The 24169-nt window shown below is 48.6% G+C and overlaps 1 protein-coding gene across 2 annotated transcripts; it reads left to right on the forward strand.

Annotated features, from left to right (window-relative positions):
- Positions 1-798: 798 nt before the first annotated feature.
- RNF122 (ring finger protein 122) lies at positions 799-17469 on the forward strand. 2 transcript variants are annotated; one of them, XM_007170092.2, is made up of 6 exons: positions 799-1237; positions 8157-8313; positions 13867-13912; positions 14219-14260; positions 15921-16003; positions 16274-17469. In XM_007170092.2, the coding sequence occupies exons 1-6, from the start codon at positions 1213-1215 to the stop codon at positions 16386-16388; spliced, it is 468 nt and encodes a 155-aa protein (XP_007170154.1). In that variant the 5' UTR covers positions 799-1212; the 3' UTR covers positions 16389-17469. The 2 variants fall into 2 exon arrangements, with proteins under 2 accessions (XP_007170154.1, XP_007170155.1); XM_007170093.2 differs by having other exon boundaries at positions 15924-16003.
- Positions 17470-24169: the final 6700 nt, after the last annotated feature.

The following is a 24169-nucleotide window of genomic DNA, read 5'->3' on the forward strand; positions in this document are numbered from 1 at the left end:
TGTACAGCAAAGTGATTCAGATATTCTTTTTCAGATTCTTTTCCATTATAGGTTATTACAAGATGTTGAATATAGTTCCCTATGCTATACAGTAGGTCCTTGTTGTTTATCTATTTTATCTATAGTAGTGTGTATCTGTTAATTCCAAACTTTTAATTTATCCCTCCCTCTCCCCTTTGGTAACCAACCATAACTTTGTTTTCTGTCTGTGAGTCTATTTGTTTGGTAATTAAGTTCATTTGTATCATTTTTTTAGATTCCACATATAAGGTTTATCATACGATATTTGTCTTTATCTGACTTACTTTACTTAGCATGATAATCTCTGGGTCCAACCTTGTTGCTGCAAAGTTCCCTCTTTGGAAGCCAGCAAAGGAACGTGCGAGCCGCCACCTAGGACCAAGTTCTTGCCCTCTGGGCAGAAATGTAACCACTCCCCGGAGCTGGCTTCTCAAAGAGCTATAGAAATGCTAAACAGTAACAGATCTGGAGGCAGAAAACAATGTGGCACTAATTGTTCCGTTTCCTCCGCTTTCCTAGCGGGGGAGACTGGCCCCGGCTGCTCCGGCCATCCCACCGCGCTGCGCGCTTCTTTCTCCACTCAAGTATCCCGAGGACTGGGAAGGTGAAGGGGGAAGGCGCCCGAGGAGCAAAGATGCTCCCCACCCTCCGATCCGGGCAGACCTGCAAATAATGCCCGGGGACCAGAGAAAGGCTCTCATTGGCCAGAGGGCGGGTGACGGCGGGGGGGCGGAGTTTCCCGGGGCAGGGGGAGGGGGAGTATAAGGGAGGGGGGTGTGCGCGCACCGTGTCAGTTTCGAAGTCCCTGGCTTCTACCCTTTGCGCCCAGGCAACTGGATCGCGCCTCGCGCTAAGGCTTTTCCCTCCTCTGCCCACCGGGCGCCTCCACCAGGCCCTGCGGCGCCCCGCAGCTCCCCGCCCCCCACCAGCCCCGGGGCCCTTCCTGCCTTTCCTCCGCGGTGCTTTGATCCCGGGGCCTTTCTGTTTGTTTCCTCTTCTTTCCTCTTTGTTGCTCTAAAACCCACCTCGCCGAAGCCCCCCGCTGCGGAGGGAGTTCGACTTGCAGAGGAAGGCGGCTGCCGCGCACCGCATCCGCCCCTCCTGCGACCCCGCCAGCCGGCGCGCCCACCCCGCCTGCCAGACCCGCCGCCTGCGTTCGTTCGCCCGAGGAAGCCAGCCGAGAGTTCATTGATGCACCCATTCCAGTGGTGTAACGGTGAGTCCCGGGCCGGGAGGGCGAGGGGCGCGGAGCCGGCCGGAGACGCGGAGAGCGGGGCGCCAGGCTTCAGATCCGAGGGCTCGTTCTCCCTCTCGAGCCAAGTTTTTCCTGAAACGGGACCGGCGGGGAGGCGTCCTGGCGCCCGACTCTGCTCTGCACACCGCGGAATTTGGGGGGGAAAAAAAAAATTCAGGTTTAACTCCAGGGCTGGGAAGGATCTCTTGAGCTGGCGGCGGGCGGGCGGGGCGGGGAGGGGGCGTGGGAGCCGAGGGGTTCCCGGCCTTTGTGTGGCGGCTTCGCACTCCTACCCCCTTCCCTTGCCTTTGTGCGCTCAAACTCTGTTCTTTGTTGTGGTTGTCGGAGGAGAATTAAATCCGCGCTCGGGCTCGGATCTCCTAGAGGGAGCTCAAGTTCCTGGCCTGAAACTTTTCAGGCTATTTTAAATATGTATACAGTGCGGCGTGCGGGGCGGCGCGCCGGGGCGGCTTCCTCTGCGCCTTTGTTGGCTTCGCACCGGCGGCTTAGGGGGCTTTGTGACGGTGGAAGACGCCGGACTAATGAGCGTGGCTTTATTGGATTGATAAAGCCTTGCAGAGTTTTCGGCGCCCGGCTACCCTTGAGAGCAGGGCTTGCCTGGGGAGCTGTGCTCACGGGCCCCGAGGCCAGACCACAGTACTAGCTCCTGTGCCTCGGCGGTGGCCGCGCCTCCAGACCCGATCACCCCTCCCACCCCGGCCTGGGTGATGCTAAATTCATCCCACCTGAGGCTTTTAGCGGTTCAGGTGATGCGTAGAGGTTGGGCTTGGGTCTGGTTCCTCGCCCAGGCTACCTGAAAAGAGGGCCCTTCTGTACGGGTCAGTTCAAAACTTTGGCTCCTAATGCTCTCCAGTGGCCCTAGAATCTTGACTGCGTTGTTCTAAAGCTTGGAGAGTTTCTGGTGAAAGGGGGAAGCGCGGCGGAGGCACTTCTTCTGCTGAAAGGGGGAAGGGGACCGGGGGGACCAAAGCAGCAGGCCTTATCCCTGAGTAGGGTAGGCTGGCTAGTTAGGGGGGGAAAAAAATCCATTCTTGAGAGCAGACTCTTTCCAGATCTTGCATTAATTATTTCAAGAGGCTTTTGTTTTAAGGCAGGGTTTGGGCAGCATGTGTATAAGGGGGCCCCCATCCCCCTCTTCCTCTTGCTGGTAGGATCTGATTTCCTGAAAATGAACCAAGCTGTGCGTGTGATAGGCAGCATTGCTGGAGTGGGGACGAGGGGGTGGGGTGAGGAAGGACGGTGCATCCCAGCATCTGGGAAAGATTCCTGTTGGCTGGGAAGGAGAAGCGTTTCCCAGATCCACTGGTCTTTCTTGGCCAGCCCTTCTCTTGACGTCACTCCAGCTCCCGGCCCGCTGCTCAGACACGAAACATTCTGATGTCAAGGCTTTCATAGGTCGGCGGAAACAATGGAACAGACTTCAGGAGAAGAACCAAGGTGGTTCTTCTGGGCAGCCCCCTTTCCTGTGAGGGTTTAGACCAGCAGAGGACTTGCTGCTTTATCTTTTCACTTCTTTTTTTTTTTAAATTTATTTAATTTTTATTGAAGTATAGTTGATTTACAGTGTTGTGTTTCTTTTCACTTTTTTTTTCTTTTTTTTTTTTTTGTTTACTGAAGTGTAGCTGATTTACAATGTTGTGTCCATCTCTGCTGTACAGCAAAGTGACTCAGTTATTACACATATAGACATTCTTTTTTTATATTCTTTGCCATTACGGTTTATCACAGGATACTGAATATAGTTCCCTGTTCTTGTCACTTCTTTTTTTTTTTAATAGTTTTTTTTTAAATTTATTTATTTATTTTTGGCTGCATTGGTTCTTCGTTGCTGCGTGCAGGCTTTCTCTAGTTGCGGTGCCCGGGCTTCTCATTGGGGTGGCTTCTCTTGTTGCAGAGCACGGGCTCTAAGCACGCGGGCTCTACAGCGCAGGCTCAGTAGTTGTGGCTCACAGGCTCTAGAGCGCAGGCTCAGTAGTTGTGGCGCACGGGCTTAGTTGCTCCGCGACATGTGGGATCTTCTGGGAGCAGGGCTCAAACCCATGTCCCCTGCACTGGCAGGCGGACTCTTAACCACTGCGCCACCAGGGAAGTCCCTCTTGTCACTTCTTAAAGTGACAGAGAGATGACTGTTCTGACTCCAGTGAAGAAGCAATCCTCCTCCACACACCTCTGTGAAAAATATCTAAAACCCCTCTTTCCTGGGGTTGGTGTTCTGTCCTTATAAGTTTAGAGGAAAAAAAACTACTCCACTGTCAGTTTTTAGCCCAAGGTATAGTTTTCTCACTTCTTTTTAATCAGAATGCAAGCAAACGGACCATCTCTTCTCAGCTATGAAGCTCTTCTCAACCATACTTTATCACAGAAAGTCCCAAACTCACTGACTCAATCCTGGAGCCCCAGGGGAAGCTTCTCTCAGCAAGATAACCTGGTCAAGATAAACTGATAAAGTGCTGAGGCCAGAGTGCCTCCAGAGTGAATACATGTAAACCCTCTGTATTCGCTATGGCCATTGCTGTGCAAGTTCCCAGAACAGGGAACCCAGTGAAGTTCTTTGGGACCCTAAAGATGCCAGGATCCAGCTCATAAAAGGTGCGTGGAGAGCAAAGGCAGGTTGAGGGTTAGACCCTCTTACAGCATCAACAATTGATGAGACAGGGATTAGGGAGATGTGCCTGGTGGGGAAGAAGCCCTCTTGGCATTGAGGACAGAGTTCCATGGAAGAGAAGCCCAAAGGCCCTTTTCGAGTAGACGGAAAATTGTCCCTCCCTGGCCAGCCCACCATGATGTCTTCATGGAAAATTGATCTCCTTTGGCCCACAGAGATCAAATATTTAAGTGGAGGGTGAAGGGGTGGTGAGAACTTTCTAACCCAAACTGGAGGCTCAGAAGCAAGGGCTGAGCAAAGTTCAGTAGCGAATTAATTTTTTTCCAACTTTAGCCAAAAAGTCTTTCAGGATAAGAACTACTTTTACTTTTTGTTTCCCCACAGTGTCTAGGTCAGTGTGTAAATCAAGCCAGCAGCAGTACTTGTTGGTTGACTGGTCATCTGTTAGCTGAGGGCAGTTTCTGGGCAATTTTCCCAAACTTCAGTCTCCTTACTTTGAAGTGGGAGCTTTTGCCAAGATGACCAGATCGTCTTGAGAAAAATCAGGAGTTATTTATCTGTTAACCAGTTATTGAAAACAAGCCAAACACGAGGGTAGGCACTGGAGAATGTACAAAAGTCCACTTCACTGTCCTTAGACCTAGGAGCACTCAGGCTTGTTAGAGCTCCTCATCTCTGATCTCAGGATTGTATATAATCACACCTCTACTATGGGCCTCACTTTGTATGGTGAAAACCTTTGTGTCTGTCTTCTTCCCTAGACAATAAAATTATCTTGTCTTTCTTCTTTGCTTTTTTATCTTCAATGTCTGTTGTGGTACTTGTCATGTAATCACTGCTTAATGCCTGTTCGAGTTAAATGAAGTTGATTCTAGGAACAGTGGGGCAACATAAGACAGTTACAGAGTGTGCCAGAGCCGGAACACGTGATACAGGCTGTGAGCACTATAGATTTCGGGGTGGGGGAGTCCCTGGAATATCACAAAGACCAGGTTTGGGGGACTTTGGGGAAGGAGAGGGAGTTTCAGGCAGAGAAAGCTTCATGAACAAAGGTGTGGAGGCAGCTGAAGACAGAGATGGGCAAGAATTAGAGAGGAGGCTGGCCCACCTGGGGTGAGGCTGGAGGATACTGAGTCAGGGCGGTAAAGAGGGGACCCAATGCACGTGTGTTTAGGAGGACTTGAAGCCAGTCATGAGTCTGGGAAACACATGTTAGAAACCAAGTGGAAGGAAATGTCAGACATGTGGGCTAAATTAGAGGAGGGACTAGACATCAATTAATAGGCACTTGGAGTAGAATTGGGCTCCAAGTCTGTCTGGAATAGAGACTTGGCAGTACAGTTGGCACACAATCTGAAAGAGATTTGGAGGGAGGTTCATTATATCGATCACTAGATTGATCTCGGGGATGAGGAGGGCTGAGATGTATGAGGTCAAAGATGACTCCGGTCTTTCAAGCCAGTCTTCCGCTGAGTTGGGGTCGCTTCGCTAATTGCGGTGTAGGATTCCAAAGTGTATTAATGGTGGTCTGGCTCCTAACTACGATGTCAGGAAAGTACTTAAAACCCACATTGAGGGCTTGAGTCTAGAGGTTCACCCACCCCTCACACCTCGCAGGATCTCAGTTCCTTGACCAGGTATTGAACCCGCGCACTCGGCAGTGAAAGCATGGAGTCTTAACCACTGAACCACCAGGGAATTCCCCAGAGGGCTTTGAAGCCAGGCCTTCTTAGCTGTTTGACTGTAGACACATTGTTTAATGATGATTGAGTCTTTTTCCCCATGGCGGGGTGGGGAGTAACATTTCACAGTGGCCTTATTACAAAGGTTAAGTTATAGCATGAGAATGTGCTTGGGTGATAGCAGGTGTATGGTAAAGTCTAGCCTTCTTGTCCCAGCACTTTCTGAAATCCAAGAGTTTGAGGCTTACCTTTCAGATCATTGATATTTTTTGCCTGCAAACAGGAAAAAACACTCAACTGGCTTGTGGTTAAATCTATCTTTTTTTTTTTTTTTTTAAATTTTATTTATTTATTTATTTATTTATTTATTTATTTTTGGCTGTGCTGGGTCTTCGGTTCGTGCGAGGGCTTTCTCTAGTTGCGGCAAGTGGGGGCCACTCTTCATCGCGGTGCGGGGACCGCTCTTCATCGCGGTGCGCGGGCCTTTCACTATCGCGGCCCCTCCCGTTGCGGGGCACAGGCTCCAGACGCGCAGGCTCAGCAGCTGTGGCTCACGGGCCCAGCTGCTCCGTGGCATGTGGGATCTTCCCAGACCAGGGCTCGAACCCGTGTCTCCTGCATTAGCAGGCAGATTCTCAACCACTGCGCCACCAGGGAAGCCCTATCTTTTTTTTTTTTTCTTTCTTTATAAACATGATAGAAAATTTACTAATTCTCAGAACCAGCAGTCCCAAGATAGTGGCTCTAGGATTGCTTAATCCAGCAACTCAACTGACAACATCTTTCTTCTTTCCTTGTCCTCTCTGCCACCAGCTTGATATTGAACTTCTCTCTTTCCAGCTATAACTTGGCTGCCACCTTTCCAGGTATTTTGGGGAGATGTGACCCCCCCCTAAAAAAAAAAAGAAAATCTTGTCTTTTCCAACAGACCTGCTCTTTGTTTCTTCAGCCAGAGCCCTGTCACATACGTACCCCAAAACCAAACCCCTGGCAAGGACAAGGTGATTACCACCTTTGGACCAATCAGGATTTACCCCTGAGTCATGTGAGAAAGGGAAGCATCCAGTGGCCACCAGTGCTTCCCAAGCTGAAGGAACCTTGTTAAACTGTAACAGATTCTGATTCATTTCAGTGGGGGTGGGCAGGAGAGTCTGCATTTCTGACGAGCTCTGGGGATGCCACTGCCATTAGGGGACTGCACGGCAAGGCTTTGAGTAGAAAGGGGGAAGGTGGCCAGTAAAAGTTAGCTGTAGCTCCCAGCCCTCACCCCCTGCCCCTTTCTGGAATGCTGGCCCAGCCTCAGAGTGAGCAATTTCTATTCTGGTCCTGGTGCAGTTTGGCTTCTGGAGCAGGTAGCTTAATAATGACAAATGACCTTTGCAACTGCACTTTGCAATTTACAAAGCGTATTTCTTACACCATGGTTTTCGGTCCTCTCTGCAAATTGCTTGTTTTCCTGTGACAAAGTGGAGCTTAGCGAGGTAATTTCCTAAAGGTCACATAGCTAGGGAGAGGTGGGATTGGAGCCCAAGTGTACCTTTCCTCACCTAAGGCTCTTCACTTTGCTACTGCACTGTATAGGCTTCTCCCTGATGGAAGTGAGTTTTCCATTTTCCGCCCATTGCCTGAATCCTTGATCCCCTAGATGGGGATGCTGGTTTAAGTACTGTGTGTATGATCCCATTTCGTAGATTGGTTAAATAATTTACCCAAGATGATGTAGCTAGTAAGTGTTGGAACTAGGGTACAGATATAAGCCCCTGGAATGTAAATTGGTGCAGCCACTACAGAAAACAGTATGGAGGTTCCTTAAAAAACTAAAAATAGCCATATGATCCAGCAATCCCACTCCTGGACATATATCTGGAGAAAACTCTAATTCGAAAAGATACATGCACCCTAATGTTCACAGCAGCAGTACTTACAATAGCCAAGACATGGAAGCAATCCAAGTCTCCATCCACAGATGAATGGATAAAGATGTGGTATATATATATACATAATGGAATATCACTCAGCCATAAAAAAGAATGAAATAACACTATTTGTAGCAACATGGATGGACCTAGAGATGATCATACTAAGTGAAGTAAGTCAGAGAAAGACAAATAGCATATGATATCACCTGTATGTGGAATCTAAAATATGATACAAGTGAACTTATTTACAAAACAGAAACAGACTCACAGACACAGAAACAAACTTATGGTTACCAAAGGGGAAAGGGAATCAGGGAAGGGTAAATTAGGAGTTTGGGATTAACAGATACAAACTACTGTATATAAAATAGATAAACGACAAGCACCTACTGTATAGCACAGGGAACTATATTCAATATTCTGTAATAAACCATCATGTAAAGGAATATGAAAAAGAATATATGTATATGTATAACTGAATCACTTTGCTGTACACCAGCAACTAACACAACATTGTAAATCAACTCTACTCCAATTTAAAAAAAAAAAAAAAAAAAAAAAGTAAGCCCCCGAGTCAGAGGTTTGCCATTTCTCCCTGCATCCTTGCTCACACAGAGTGGCCCCGATGGTAAATTTCCCACTATTGTAATACTTTCCCTCCCCGTTCTTTGCAGGGTGTTTCTGCGGCCTGGGACTGGTGAGCACCAACAAGTCCTGCTCGATGCCACCCATCAGTTTCCAAGACCTTCCCCTCAACATCTACATGGTCATCTTCGGCACAGGCATCTTCGTCTTCATGCTCAGCCTCATCTTCTGCTGCTATTTTATCAGGTGGGTGGCTTGCTGGCTGACCTGGGGTTGGGGGAGTCTAGGAGGCGGCGGCCATGGGGAGGGTGAACTGAGCGAGGCTCCGGTCACAGAGTCACCAGCCTCCAGCTGGGGCCGCTGCTTTGAGGACAGGACTTAGTCCTGCCCCTGGCTGGGCCCCTGAGGCCTGGTGTTTCTATTTACATCAGCCTATCAAGTTGTTGGAGAGCATATAAGGTCAGCATGGGTCAGGCTGCATTCCCACCCTTTGGCCAGTTATTCTCAGGTTGCCTAGAATGACTGTCCAAGTAATATCATCAGTGGTCCCTAGCTGTCTCTCTCCGCCCATTCGCACTCTCTGGATGGCCAGGGATGGGAGGCATCGTTACACCAATGTCATGATCCTCTGCCCTCCTGGGAAATCCTGCTGTCATCCCTCCAGATGCTAATATTAGCAAGCTGGTGTCTGCAGAGCTGCTTGTTTGTTCTGCCTTGTAAGCTCTTATGTTTGAGAGAGAAAAAACTGAAAACCATCACTTCTTGAGCGTGGCAGTGCTAGCCAAGCTCCAGGAACTGTTTTCTTCACTTGCAGACAAGGGAACTGGTGGCTGTTTTCTATCAAAAATGTGGGGCAGGAAAAAAAAAAAAAAAAAATGTGGGGCATGCCTGGTATTCAGAGTGGAAAATACAGTAGTGTTTCTGACTAGGGTGCCCTACTGGTATTTACAATTCCTCATTGTATGGGACTGTCTTGTGCTTTGGGGAACACTGGACACCCCTGACCATTAGAATGTGCTAATGGTCCTGAGAGCCATTGTGATAACCAAGCCACACAACCCCACATACACAAACACATGATCACCCAACGCCTGGGTAGACGGATGTCAGCTGGGGTCTAGGCTGGCGTCTGATCAAATCACCTAAGAAGATTAAATTAAGACGAAGGAAAAAGGAGTTCCTGTTCCCCACTGAGATGTCCCAGTGGGTTTGAGTGCTTCACCTGGCAGGAGGCTAGAGGGAAAGTAGATACTTGTCCGAATTCCTCGGGCTGGAGGAGCTCCCTCTTAAGAAGGGGAGGTGCCCGTGGGCCCTGCTCTCTTGTACTCCCCATCTACTACCTTGGGCTCCTTCTTTCTCAGGACTTTAGAAAGCCCCCAGGACTGAAATTTTCCACTTACAAGTCTTTGCAGAAGAGGTAGAGTCTAAAATTTGCATCTAATTAGTAAGTGAGGGTAGATTTCCTGTATCTCACCACCCCTCCCCTTTCCCCAAGCCTAAGTTTTCTTCTGCAAACTCTTTCGTCTTCCTGACCACCAACCACCGCGCTCTCCCCATATGAAGCAATTTATGCAACTCCCCAGAGACGGAAGATGGAGACATAGCAAAGATTTTTGTGTGACGCTGGCAGGAGGCTGTAAAACCAACTCTGTTTGGCCCCTGCACGCACACACAGAGGCACACCCATGCCAGGCTGCAAACGTGGTCAAGAGAAGAAAATCTACAAAATCACTCTGAGCCAGTATGTGGGTGACCGGGCTTCATTTCCTGATGCTGCCACTAATAGGTGTGATCTTAGGGTTTTAATTTTTTTTTTTTTTTTTTTTTTTTATAGCTACTTTATTTATTCATTTTTGGCTGTGTTGGGTCTTCGGCTCGCGCGAGGGCCCTCCCTGGCCACGGCAAGTGGGGGCCACTCTTCATCGCGGTGCGGGGACCGCTCCTCATCGCGGTGCGCGGGCCCCTCACCATCGCGGCCCCTCCCGTTGCGGGGCACAGGCTCCAGACGCGCAGGCTCAGCAGCTGTGGCTCACGGGCCCAGCCGCTCCGCGGCATGCGGGATCCTCCCAGACCAGGGCTCGAACCCGTGTCCCCTGCATTAGCAGGCAGACTCTCAACCACTGCGCCACCAGGGAAGCCCGATCTTAGGGTTTTAGCTCCTCTTTACCAGGTACCTTCTGTGTGCCAGGTATCATGGTCAGCATTTTGTAAAACATTTAGCTTACTTAGTCCTCCGAACTTGCCTCCAGTTTCGGTATCAGCCTGCTTCTGCTTCATAAATGAGGAAATGCATGCTCAGACAGTAAAAGATCTGCCGCAGGTCCTATATCCAGGAAGATGGAGAGGTGAGCTAGTCTGATGACAATTAGGGAGAGTCTTTCAGATTCTAGATGTTGGTCTTCTCTGATTTCTTTTCCTTGAATGGGAACAGCTGTGGCATCCATGGCCACCCCCTTGCAGCTAGAGATCGTGGTCCTGCAGAAGGACGGGCTGGGAGCTCTGGGTATGGCTGATTTATTTGTTGTTTGGCTGGAGCTAAAGAACAGAGCTGCAACCACATGATACCAGAAGCTTTCCCCACTGCGGGGCTGCTCGGCGCCACCTGTTCCTCCTGCAGTAATCTGCCCCTTTGCCACCCTGCCCTCTGTCCTGCAGCCTGCCTGAAGCCAGTTTGACCCTGGCTTGCTGGCATGTGGCAGCCTGGGAGTGTCTATATATAGAAAGACACACAAGCACAGAAGCCACTTCCTCTCCCTGCTTCTCGGTTTCCTCCTCAGCCAAAATAGGCCCGTGACCCCCCCTCCTGACCTGGTGAGCTCATCGGCCAAGGCCAGCCTCTGCTCCCCAGCTCCCCCTCTCTCTGTCTCCCTGACTCCCAACCCCCGACCGCAGGAGCTGATCTCTGCCCTACACAGGATGGAGGGGCCCGTGAAGTACAACTGGGCAGGAAAGGAACCATTATTTTCAGGACCTGGCTGCATTGTTTGTTGCAAAAGGGAAAAGCTGGGGAGAGCCCACTGGCAGCGGCTAGAAATGGTCTCATTGAATTCAGGGTATTTTTAGTTGCTTTGCTCACCCAACAGCTGAGAAGGCCACCTGTCCAGAGTTGTTGGCACTCCGTCCCCTGCTGGGATGGCCCAGGATCTCTGCTTTTTGCTTTGTTTCCCTTGCAACCCTTTTGGCCCCATTTCATCACAATCTATACCTTCCTGATATGGAAATCTACATGCAGAGTGAATATAGAACGTGGCCCTGAAGCGCTTGACTGTTCCGACAGATAGTCTTAGGCTCTAAGAGTCAGGCTTTTGGAGGATCCCCAGGTGAGACCATTAAAGGGAGCAGATAGAAGGGCCGAGGGTGGAGAAGGAGGGCACCTCAGGCACCCTACGACACAGCAAGCAGAAAGGCCCTGAACGTACTCCGTAGGTGTAGCCATGTTGCAGGCGAGGCAGGCGAGGCTCAAGAGACGGACAACCCCTCGCTCTGAGTCAGGAAGTGGACTCCTCACCACTTCCTTATTTACTCTGTGCATACCTGCTAACAGAGCAACAGTGTCTCCCTCAGAAGGCGGCTGTGAGCACCCCGGCGATGCGATCACTTTCTTTCTTCCCCAGGTTAACCCAGTGTCAGGCAGGTCGCACTTGATCACTTAAGCTTTGGGTGCATCCTTCCCCGCCCCTCTCATTTGGAAGTGGGGACACAGTGTATATATGAAAGTGCAAAGGTAAGGGTGGGACGGTGCAAGTCCTGGTTAGGCCCTTAGCCCAACCCTCCAATGACCAGAAACTGTCCGATGCCACCCTCAGACCAAGGAAGGGGGACACCCGCCCCACCTGTTCCCTGACCTCCTGTTAGGAGCCATGGAGGTGGCGGCAGCCCGATCTTAATCTGCCCCCTGGCTGTGCATCAGGCACGGCTCTTCCAGACCTTCTGCACCCCCCTCCGCTCTGGTTCCAGCATCTCGGTGTTGCTCTTGGGGCATCTTACCTCGCTCCCTTCGACTGAGGCTCGTGATTGGAGATTCTCTTCCTCTAACCCAGGCCAGCAATCTTTTTCTGCAAAAGGCCAGATATTATAGGCTTTGCGGGTCATATGATCTCTGTCTGAACCACCCAGACCTACTGTGCAGAAGCAGCCGTAGACGGTACCTAAGCTATTGGGTTGGCCAAAAAAAGATCGGGTTTTTCTGTAAGATGTGGAAACCCCTGAATGAACTTTTGGGCCAACCCAGTATAACGTGGCTCTGCCCCAGTAAAATTTTATAGGCATTGAACTTGAGTTTCATATAATTTTAACATGGCATGACATATTCTTTGGATTCCTGCTATCAGCCATTTAAGAATAAGTACCTTTCTTAGCTTCTAGGCCCTATGAAGCAAGCAGTCAGCTGGATTTGGCTCTCAGGAGGCCGTGGTTTGCTACCCCTATCCTACCTAACCTGGTGGTTTTCTGATGTGTCCTTCCAATAACGCAGCTCTTTGGTTGAAATGATCCGTGGGAGAGAAAGCCCCATCTAGTTCCCAAGTACAGGAGGCCATAGAGCTCCCTGCGCAATTCAGAAGGTTTCCCTCACTGAAAATAAAACAGAAAAAAAAAAAAAATTATGATCAATGTGTAATCATGGTCCCAGCCATCTGCATAGTAAGCCATTCAGAGTCGGAGGCTTGTTGATGAAAGGGCGTTTCCCAAAACCATCTCATATTCTCAGGACCATGGTATGTGCCACCTAATTGGTGAAGCAGGCCACAGTGTGTGTTGAACAGCTCGGCCTCTGTCATCAGATCGACTTTGATTCAAATCCAGACTCTGCTGCCACCCAGCTCTGGCATTTGGGCAAGTTACTTAACTTCTTTGGACGCCGTGTTCCTCATCTGCAAAAAGGGACGTCTCTCCCCCTGGAAGTTGTTTGGAATTGGTGCAGAGATCAGGCGTAGCAAATCCTCCATCACAATTATGCTCCTGCCATTAGTAACGGCGTGTTCTGGCCATTGTGTTTTGGCCATTGAGAGTCCGGTTGTATGCGGGCCACCAGCTTGAAACAAAAAGAGGAAAACAAAGAAGGGATTGCCTGTGTTGGCCTGGTGCTGTGAAGTGGGGAAGGCGTGTGCTCTGGTTCCAGAATACTTGTGTTCTCTGAGTGGAAAATTCCCCAGGCTCAACAGACTTTATCCTGCTGCCCTGGCTTGGTGGAAATGTCCCTCTTAAGAATATCTAACTTCTGGGAATTCTCTCGTGGTCCAGTGATTAGGACGCCGTGCTTTCACTGCCGAGGGCGTGGGTTCAGTCCCTGGTCAGGGAACTGAGATCCTGCAAGCTGTGTGGCACGGCCAAAAAAAAAAAAAAAAAAAAAAATCTAACTACTGTACAGTCAGCAAGCAGATGGTTGATCTGTATATCTGGGGAGCCTGAAGGAAGTGAGTGACCTACCAGAGACAGCAGGGAGGGTGAATGAACTATGGGTTGGCCAAAAAGTCCGTTCGGGTTTTCATCGCATCACACGGAAAAACCCGAACGAACTTTTTGGCCAACTCAATATTAGGGTGCTCTGCAGAGACGCCCCCAATCTGGGGGAGCTGGCAGTGAGTTTTGAGGCAGTTGAACCTGAGTAAGAGTCTTGAGTCCTTAACCCAGTCTGGTGACCTGCAGAGGGCGCCGTGCATACTCCGTGTGTCTATGGGAAGCACACCTCCCCACCCCCAGAAGGACGCCCCAAGCAGCCGGCCGGCCTCTCCTGCTCTGAATGGCTGTTTGTGCAAAGACATAATGACCTCTTCTCTCCCCTCTTTCTTGCTTCCCCAGCAAACTCCGGAACCAGGCACAGAGCGAACGGTACGGATATAAAGAGGTAAATGAAGTCTACGTGTTGCCCCGAGACTTCATCCACTATTAGCCCTGCTTGGGGAGGGGGTGCGGGCAGAGAGCGGGTTTAAGCTGGCCTGGCCTCCCCTCTGGTCCCCTCCGAGGCTAACCCCTTTCCCCGTCCTCAAGTCTGGCTGGGCCCAGGCAGGGCCCAAAGCCCTCCTCCTTCACGGGAGGGTCACGGGGGCACTCCTGTGCGGGGCCAGGGACTCGCTCCCTTCCTTGGCGGCTGATACCACCTGGCCCCTGTGTTTGGTTGCTCCTGATACCAGGCCTCCCCTTTTTTCCCCAGGTGGTGCTTAAAGGTGATGCCAAGAAGTTACAGTTATATGGGGTGAGTGCATTGGGACAGGTCGCGGGAGTGCCCAGAGGGTAAGGCAAACCTTCTCCAGCAATCTCAGCCTGACCTTTTCAGGAACCTTTTTAGTCCCTGCCTTCCTATTTCCTTGGGCGAAATAAAACTCATCCCAGGAGGTGATCAATATGCAGAATCTGTTATGTCTGTAACTGAACCAGCGCAGGCAGAAAACAAAAGGATCACAAAAGGGTTTGGATACATGGAGTGACCCATGGCCCCAGGAAGCCCACTAGGCATAATCTTAATGGGGAAGACGGTAAGACCACTCCATGCCAGATTTCAGCAACTTTCCCCTGCTCAGACCCCCCCAGGTATTGGTCTGAAAGAGGTTACCTTTGTGTATGCTCTGTCCTAGTGACTGTGGATCTGATGCGTGTGTCCAGCCCTGAGGTTCTTCCCTGTTTCCCCCCATTCCCCTCCCCTCCCCATCACACCCACTCCCTGGGGCCCCTCAACTCTGACTCCTTTAGGACTACACCATTTCCTCTTCCTTTCCCACCTATGCCTTTGGGGTCACCTAACTCATTTCCCAAGACTTCCTTCCATAACCATAGACACTCCTGCAGAGAGTGTGTGTGTGGTTGTCTGAGTGGGGAGGATCACAGGTCTCACTACACACAAGACTCTGCCTGGACGTGGCCTCATCTCATCCCTCTTTTTGGGGTCCACTGTCATGATGTCCACAAGTTCCAGTGTTTCTTTAGCTCTCCTCCAGAAGAGTAATTCAGCTGGGATCGAAGGGGTTATAATATATTGGGATGTAAGGCTGGATTTAAAGATGTAAACCATACACCAGACCCCCATCTTTTAGTTACTGATAAGTGCCCCCTCACCAAAGGTCCTAGGCTAGAAAGGCTTAAAAATCATAACTACTCAGCCATAAAAAAGAATGAAATAACGCTCTTTACAGCAACATGGGTGGACCTAGAGATTATCCTCCTAAATGAGGTAAGTCAGAAAGAGAAAGAGAAACACCATGTGATATCACTTATATGTGGAATCTAAAATATGACACATGAACTTATCTACGAAACAGAAACAGACTCACAGACATAAAGAACAGACCTGTGCTTGCCAAGGGGAAGGGGGGTAGGGGAGGGATGGATTTGGGAGCTTGGGATTAGCAGGTGCAAACTATGATACAGAGAATGGATAAACAACAAGGTCCTATTGTATAGCACAGGGAACTATTATAGTCAATATCCTATAATAAACCATAATGGAAAAGAATATGAAAAAACATATATATGTATAACTGAGTCACTTTGCTGTACAGCAGAAATTAACACAACATTGTAATTCAACTATACTTAAGTTTAAAAAAAAAAAAAAAGATTCCTCTATAACAGCACTGCCCAGTGGAAATCTGAAAATGCTCTCTGACCATCCGGTGTGGGGACCACTAGCCACTTCTCAGCTGCTGAGCACTTGAAATGTGGCTAGTGTGACTGAGGAACTAAATGTTGAATTTCCTCTTATTTGGGTCGACTTAAATCTAAGGCGGTCCCCTGTGGTTCATGGCTACCGCCCTGTCAGGGTGAGTTCTCTCTTGGGTGAGGATGAGGTGCTGGGTATTCAGGATGGAGGAGTGAGGCTCTCCCCCATCTCCTCTCACGCGGCCCCCTTCTTCCCACAGCAGACCTGTGCAGTCTGTCTGGAAGACTTCAAGGGGAAGGATGATCTGGGTGTGCTCTCATGCCAACACGCCTTTCACCGCAAGTAAGTGTGCACAGTGGGGATGTGTGTCCCGGGGTGGCTTGGAAAGAAAGAAGCAGGGAGCATCTTCCAGAGCCTCCCATCCCGACCCCTCCCATTTACCCTTTGCCAGTGATGCCCTTCATCCCGTCTGGACACCAGGCAAGCCAGAGGGGTTAGACCGGGGTGCGGATAGAGAGGTTCTTGTCCTGAGAAGCAGGTGGGCTCCGTGAAAAGACAGCTGGAGCAGACTGGTATCTTCTTAGGGAAAAACAGGTCGTCTCTTGCCCGCAGGTGTCTGGTGAAGTGGCTGGAAGTACGCTGTGTGTGCCCCATGTGTAACAAGCCCATCGCTGGTCCCTCAGAGGCCACCCAGAGCATCGGGATCCTATTGGATGAGCTGGTGTGAGTGCTGCCTCCGTACCAAGGCCTGGAGAAGACCTCTAGCCTCGCGGGTGCCTGGTCCTCCCGCGAAGCCGCGGTGAACAAGACTGTCGGGTGGTGATGGGCATGCTCACCTGGAGGGACGGGGGTGCAGGGCTGGTCTTCCAGCCTCAGGGTGAGACTAGACTTGCCCACCTCTCTGCTTCCTGAAGCCTGCTTCCCTGCTACTCAGTTCTGATGGTCTTGCCCATCAGGACCACTGTATCCTGGTACTGAACTCTCTGCCTGCCTTGTCCCTGCTCTGGGAAAAGAAATCCATTCCTATTTGGCCAAGAACTTGGAGCACACCCCCTTGAGGGTTCCCCTGAGGAGGACAAGCTGCCCTGACCTAGAAGAAGGGATGAGATGGGCTCTGCCCGACCTGTGACCTGCCCGCCCCCCTCCCCACTCCTTCCAGAGGAAGGTTAGAAGGGAAGGAAGGAAAGATGGAGGAACCAAGTGCCTCCAGTGGAAGTGAGGGAGGCTCTGTAGGAAATAGGAAAGAGCAGGGATGAACAGAAGAGAAGTCAATGTTTACATGGGACCTATGGAAACAAAGGCTGGCCGGCCGGCCTGCTGACTACAGGGGGGTGGAGGGCAGCCCCTGCCCCTCCTAGATCTGAGGTGCTACCTGTTCACTGTTCCTCGGTTGATCTCAGAGCTTCCTATTCCCTGTGGGGTTTGAGTATCCACCGCCCCAGAGGACGGGCTTGGTCTACACCCAAATGGATTCCCAGGGGTTTTTTCTAAAGGAGCAAAAAGGGGGGCCTGGGGATGGGGGTGTCTGGATATTAAGGTCACGGTGGACACCCTCTTCCCCTTTGTAAATAGTATTTTTATACTTCATCCTCACCATCTCAGGCTTTATACATGGAATCCCCCAAATGGAAGGGGTAGGGGTTTTCTGTTCCTCCCCCAAGTGGGTGAGGGTGGGGGAAAAAGGTATGTATTTAAAGCAGATTAAATTTAATAACAAGTTTCTCTAACCTTTTGCCTGTGGTTGTGGCTTGTGTCCGTTGGCCCTTTTCTGCCAACAGAGGGAACAAAGTTCTCGAGCTGCCTCTTCTCACTTTCCCATGCTCAGAGCAGAGATACATGTGCACAAAGGTGCCCGATCCTTGACAAGAAGAATTCGTATTTATTATTACCTGTTCAGCATAGGTTAGGACTAACATCAATATGCTTGAAGACCTGACTGAGCCAGGCTCATTCACATGATTTCTAGAATATTTTTGAAGAAAGCTGATGTATGGCATCACAGCATTCCAGCTACCAAGACTTGTCGTTCATAGAATTCTCCCTGTAATTCAAGCCACTGAGCTCTTAACACAGGAAAGGTCCACATTGCTACTATAGAGGCTTGATTTCTTTCTCTGATTAGACTTTTTTTCTTACCCACTGGCTGATAATCACTGACTCATCCTACCCTGTGTACTACATCTAGAAGTATTGTTAACTTTTTGTGTTCCCAGCTGCACTCAGACCTGGCACCCACGCCCTCCAACGGTGCTCTGTCAACGTCTTAAAGGGGTGCTGAGTTGATCGTGGGTTTGCAAAAATGGGTGGAGAGAGCCAGGAACAATTTTCGTGGCCATCACAAGGAGGGAGCAGCGGGGCTGTGGTTGGGCCCCGCTCAGTGGAACAGGGCAGGGCCAATGGTCATCCCAGCATCTCTTATTTTTTCCTCATACTGCCAAGATTTTATTTTCTTTTAAAAAAAAGTCATTTGAGACAATATCTCAGAAGTAAAATGCATTATTGTTTGTCTTTAACAGAAAAAAAAAAATCAGTGCTGCAGTAAAACAGAACACAAACTCATGTGTTTCCCCAACTATGCTGCTTAGGAACGCACCTTCCACTTCCCAGAATGTCTTGAGCAAAGTCTAGTGTAGTGGTGGGTCACAGACATACAAGAGATGCCTGTGCTTCCAGAGGAGCCAGACCTACAGGTTAGGTGTGTTGCCCTCCCAGCCCTGCAGTTGAACCATGGAGCCTGTGGGCACAGTTGGTGCTCATGGCAGGGCAGACCCGAGATGCCCCTTGGGCATCTGACAGTCCTGGTGAACTTGTCGCTACCTGTCTTGGTGGCGTCCTTTGCCCCACGGTGCGCCTGTTCTTGCCACCTCTTCACACGCTGAGAAGTAACTGCTGCTCCTTAGAGCCTCTACCCGCAGCTCGTTGCTGCCAACCCCGCAGGGTTGGATCTCTTCACTGAGAGCACCAGTTCCTCCCCTCCAGGTGGGCCTGCTTGCTTCAGTGCAGGGAGTGCAATGCATTTCCCAGGCAAAACAAAGAGCCCTCCCTCTAGCTCCTGCCGCGGCCTCCTGGTGGATGCATCACAGGAATGAGGTGGGAAACAGGTGGTCTCCAGGTGGGCCTCAACCTCTCCAGCCCCTCCCTCACCACTTCCCTTCATCTCAAGGAAAACTCATCAGTGTTGGCGTATTCTGAGTAAAATGTTGGCACCAGAATGTCTGTGTTGCAAATTTGAATAGCACTGTCCTGACGTCAAAACGATGGTAAGAATGCCTTGTGTTACCTTTGAGGCTTCAACACAGCTTGGTAGAATGGTGTTACAGCACACAGAGACAGGAACACTGGGTATTTTTTGGCTGATCAGGTGGAATTCGATCAATAGCTGATCACAAGTTAAATAGTCACAAGTCCCAATTTTATAGTCATAAATGTGGTCTTGTTACTCAGTTCAGAGTTTCTAGAGCATCTGCTGCCTTGGCCAGGCACTGTGCCAGGTGCTGGAAGACAGGACAGCCCTTGCCTTGGGGAAGGGCATAAGCACACTAATTTGGGTGAGGAGCTCATATGGCAGAGAGACTCTTAGCTCAACCGGTGTGGAAGTGACAGCAGGGGTGCCTGCAAGGAAACATTACGAGAGCTGGAGCTTGAGAGAGTAACATGGAGAAAAAGACACAAGGATTAACCGCCGTGGGTGCCAGAGAGTGCAAAGAATTCATGTGAAGTGGGAGCGCGGAAGGGTTGGGGGTTAGAGAGTTCTGTGTAGTGCAAGGAACCTGGGACCTGACAGGGTGAGAATCCTAAAGTTTCTTTAAAACCTGCACCCATCAGTTGGGAGCAAAGCCAATGATCTTATCCACGCACACAATATTCATGGGCAACTACTGTGCTTAGTACTATTCCCATTACTGAAAAATTTGACTCTAGACATCTTTCAAAGGGTAAAAAACGGAAAGAAGCTGGGTGATAATCATACAGACCAGGATTCCGACTTCAATGAGCTTATTTATGTCAAGCAAACACCATCAATCATTCAAAAGATAAGCACTTGCCTACCAAGTTCTTTCACAAAATACATTTTGCTTTCCTTTCTATGTATATCCCTCTGAGTCTGGGATCAGGAAAAGAGTGTTGGAAAGCAAATAAATGGCTTACTCATAATTACACAGACATAAGCATCAGAACCAAGGCACAAACTCCGTTCGTGCAGATCTAAGCATCCTTGGCTTCCATGCCCCACATAGCTCTGGCAGCAGATTGCTCGCTATGAAGATACTCAAAATAGCAGGTGCTTTTGGTTCCTGGGCTGATGCAGTTGGGAGGACAGGAAACCCAGGTAACTGTCAAAGGATTTGTGCTTGCCATTATCCAGGATTACAGATTTTTTTAAACTCTGCAGTGGATTGCTTCTTTTAAAGAAATCTTATGTGGATCTACCATTGACAAAATGGTTAATTAAAGTGGGGTGAGAACTCAGAGCAGAATTTGAAAATCACTGACTTGGAGAGAATGGGGCAACTGATGTTGAAGAATTGTGCCCTCCCATGCCCCCTTTCTCCCATCAATTCCTCCATCCCCACTGGGGCTTTTCCCCCTTCTCACTAGGACCTTTGATGCCTCCCCAGTTGTGCCATGTTTTCCCCATAAGTCTAACCCATCCTCTGACTTCCATTCTACCACCCTCTTCTATCTCCCTGGGCATCGGAATAACACCTGGAGTGCCCTTGACCTTATCACTCACAGGTGAATCTTCTGTTAAAGCCATACACATAGATCCAGAGGGCCAGATGTGACCAAACTGGAGGCAAGAAGGACAAACTGATGACCAGTCATGCAAGCTTGTACAACAAAGCCATTCATGGGAAAAGAGACTAGCTGTTTGCCATGCCCCAGGCCAATAACGGCATTGGATTCCTACTGATCCGAGTTTAAAAAGCATCATGGGCATTTAGCTCCTTCCCTGATAAACTGGCAGACTCTGTGGACAAGGGAGGACGTCACCGATGTCACCTTCGTGCTTTGTCATGGCCCTGGATCCTGTCTCCATGTGACAGTCTCAGCTGTAAACTAGGGCCTGTGCTCTGCAGACAAAGGGGAAGCTAACAGCACCTGGAAGCCCAAGAAAACGTGTTTGACAGCTTCTGACTGTTCATCACAATCTATCACCTCTCCACTGGTGCTGCAGCTCAGCACATTTTTCTTTCTCTTTTTTCTTGTTTCTTGTTTCTTTCTTTTGCCACACCTCTCGGCTTGCAGGATCTTAGTTCCCCGACCAGGGATCAAACCTGGGCTCTCAGCAGTGAAAGTGTGGAGTCCTAACCACTGGACCACCAGGGAAGTCCCAGCACATTTTTCTTATCCATCCTCTCTCTTCTCTCATTCCTTTTTTCTCCCTCTTCCTCTCTTTACCCTCTTTTGCTTCATCCCAGCCTATTCTCTGATACGACAGAGAGCCCCAAAGCCATTGCAGAGTCCTCCTGACAGGTCATCATTGTCATGAATGGTTCAAAAGAAACACCAGTTCCAAAGGGTTTATACCCAAATGATTGTGTAAGCAACCCCAGGGACCACCTCTGAGTTTCTATATATTTAATATTATATATGTTCATTAAGTCTCAAGCAGGCGGCTGATATCCTCAAAGGCAGAAATAGAATCCATGGTGATGCTGATACATTAAAGACACGATGCAATGTGAGAGAGGCTAAAAAATCCAAACCCCAAAGAAGGAAAAACCAGGTTTGCATCAGTGGGAGAAATGGATCTGGAAGCACAGTGGCTGTCAAGTTGGGCATAAGTCAGAAAAAAAATCCAAACAAATCCAAAGTGCAATAGTACGACTATACCCAGCCAGGGAGTCATCCTTCTGGCCTTCTTCAGTATTGAGCAGATCTCTATGGGATTGTTTTGCTCAGATTTTATGTCTGCAAAAAACCAGAAGCTATAAAAAGTACCATGAGAAAGCAGCTGGAGTATTTTAAGCGTGGATGGATAAAGAGCAAGGGGCAAGAACTTAGTGGTGACCTTCAACATTATGCTGTAAGCATGCATCTCCATCACAAACTCAGACGTTCCAGAAATGTATAGTTTTCTTTAAGTTGTCTTTGACCCTGAGTCACAGACTTTCTCTCCATCTGCAGTGCTTGCCTTCCTCCCCAAATTATTCATGAGTCAGAGTCTTACACAGATCAACCCTCTCCCTCCATCCTTCTGAAAACACTATTTAACCACGGAGAGGTCCATTTGCTGGTCCCCAGAGACCCGGCCTCTATCACTGGTTTCGTGCCCCATTTGCAGTATGGGAAGCTTGCTGCGATGTCAAGGGCCCAGTTTGTCCATGTCCCACACAGCTGCCTCCACCGACACCATCTCCTGGGTGCTACCTAGGAGCTAAGGTGCAGATTCCCACTAACCTTGGGACCAGCCACCTTTTTTTTTTTTTTCCAAGAATGTATTCAGATGTATTATTCACAGTATTGAAAATATGTTTACAGATTGAAAGGCAGAAAGTCTCAAATCACAGTGACAAAATTCCAAGTCAAAATATTATTTGCTAGTAGATATGAATTTAATCATCTAGAGTGATTTCAGGGAATCCCATATAAATCTTAGACTGACAACATTTTATTTTCATTCTTAGCTTTTCATTTATTCATGCCTGTTCTCTCCAGTTACTGGCTAATTAAAAGTCTTACTATTAATCTATGTTAAGATTTTCTAGTTCAGGGCTTTTTCAACGTCAGAACAAGTGATATTTGGGACTGGTTCTTTCTTTCTTGTAGGGCTGCCTTGTAGGATGTTTAGCAGAATCCATGGGGACCGCCCATCTTTATCCTTTTCAGATTGGAAGTGTTAGTTGTAGAGTGAACACCTGTATTCTACAATGAACGTTTTGCTATATTTGTTTTATCCCCTATCTATCCATCTAGCCTTAATCCAGGTACCTTTCAATGCATTTCAAAGCAAGCTTCAGATACCAGTACATTTGTTGTACAGGTAACTTAAATTGTACAGCTAACTATTTTTTTTAACAAGTGAACTGAGTATAACTGGAAATCTACCTCGAATATGACGAAGATAAGCTTTTCTGATAACTTGTGGATAAATTTTGATGAGTGGCTCTGACTCAGGCTGGTTTGAGAAATAACTCCGATTTGAAATCATTTTATACAGAAAATGCGGTCGCAGTGGAAAAGCATCCTTCACTGCCTCAGGTAGCATCTCACCTTGCTAAATTATATGTTGGGTGTCAAGGCAAAAAGAGAGAGAGGGTGAGAGAGACAGAGAAGCGCATCAGAAGTGTAAGACATCCTCCTCTTACTGCACATATTAACATTTCTTGCACAATTACCCATGGAACATTCTCATTTTGGACTCTTTCCACACCCTAAATTTAGCAAGCTAGAATTATCTTTTAAGCGCCACTTGAAGCAATCTTTTCGAAAGGAAGACGCTGAGGAGGGGGAAATCTGCATTTCCTTGTGGTTAGGATGCAATGACCTCAATTTATTATTTATTTTTTATTTTTTTTATTTTTTTTTTTTAATTTTTGGCTGAGTTGGGCCTTCGTTGCTTTGCGCGGCCTTTCTCTAGTTGCGGTGAGCGGGGGCTACTCTTCGTTGCGGTGCGCGGGCTTCTCATTGTGGTGGCTTCTCTTGTTGTAGAGCACCAGCTCTAGGCGTGTGGGCTCAGTAGTTGTGGCTCACGGGCTCTAGAGCACAGGCTCAGTAGTTGTGGCACACGGGCTTAGATGCTCCGTGGCATGTGGGATCTTCCCAGACCAGGGCTCGAACCCGTGTCCCCTGCATTGGCAGACGGATTCTTAACCACTGCGCCACCAGGGAAGCCCAATGGCCTCAATTTAATTCTGCAGAGAAGCAGACTCCTCTATCGTATGCTGAGGATAGAGCAAAGACAGTGCCCCAGCAAATTCATTACAGGTGTGTAAGATTAAAAACTTATACATTCAGATTGAGAAACAGGCCGTGCATTCCAGGCTTTGTGTGTTCTGGCCACGGTGCACACGGAATTGAATAATTGACTTAACTGTGCCAGGTGGATTTCATGATTTAAAAGGAATTCTGAGTGTTTAATGACTAAAAAAGTCTTTAAAATGAGATCTAAGGACTCTCACTTTTTCATTTACATACTTTGAAACATGAAAATCTTCATATAAAATCTGTTTGTTTTTTTTTAAAGTGAGCCGTGCCTATAGAGTAAAATAAATTAGAAGGAATTTCTTTAAAGTCTGGTTTACAAAGAGCAATGCATGTAGCTAGCACGGATCAAGAAAGAGCCATTTTGAATGAACAATTTTTGTCCATAGTTATTCATTCTAAAAGGGGTAAGGGCTCAGTAGTTGAGAAACAAAAGATTCACTGGTAAGAGTCAGTGATGAACTGGGGCTGTGTTTTAGGAAATCAGGGGCCCTCTCCCTTCTGTTCCTCATTATGAGGTTCATTTGTATAGTGGAATAAACAAAGCCAGCATTGGAATCCAAAGAATGGGTTTTAAAC

The sequence above is a fragment of the Balaenoptera acutorostrata genome, chromosome 21 (assembly GCF_949987535.1).
Source record: "Balaenoptera acutorostrata chromosome 21, mBalAcu1.1, whole genome shotgun sequence".
Taxonomy (NCBI): Eukaryota; Metazoa; Chordata; class Mammalia; order Artiodactyla; family Balaenopteridae; genus Balaenoptera; species Balaenoptera acutorostrata.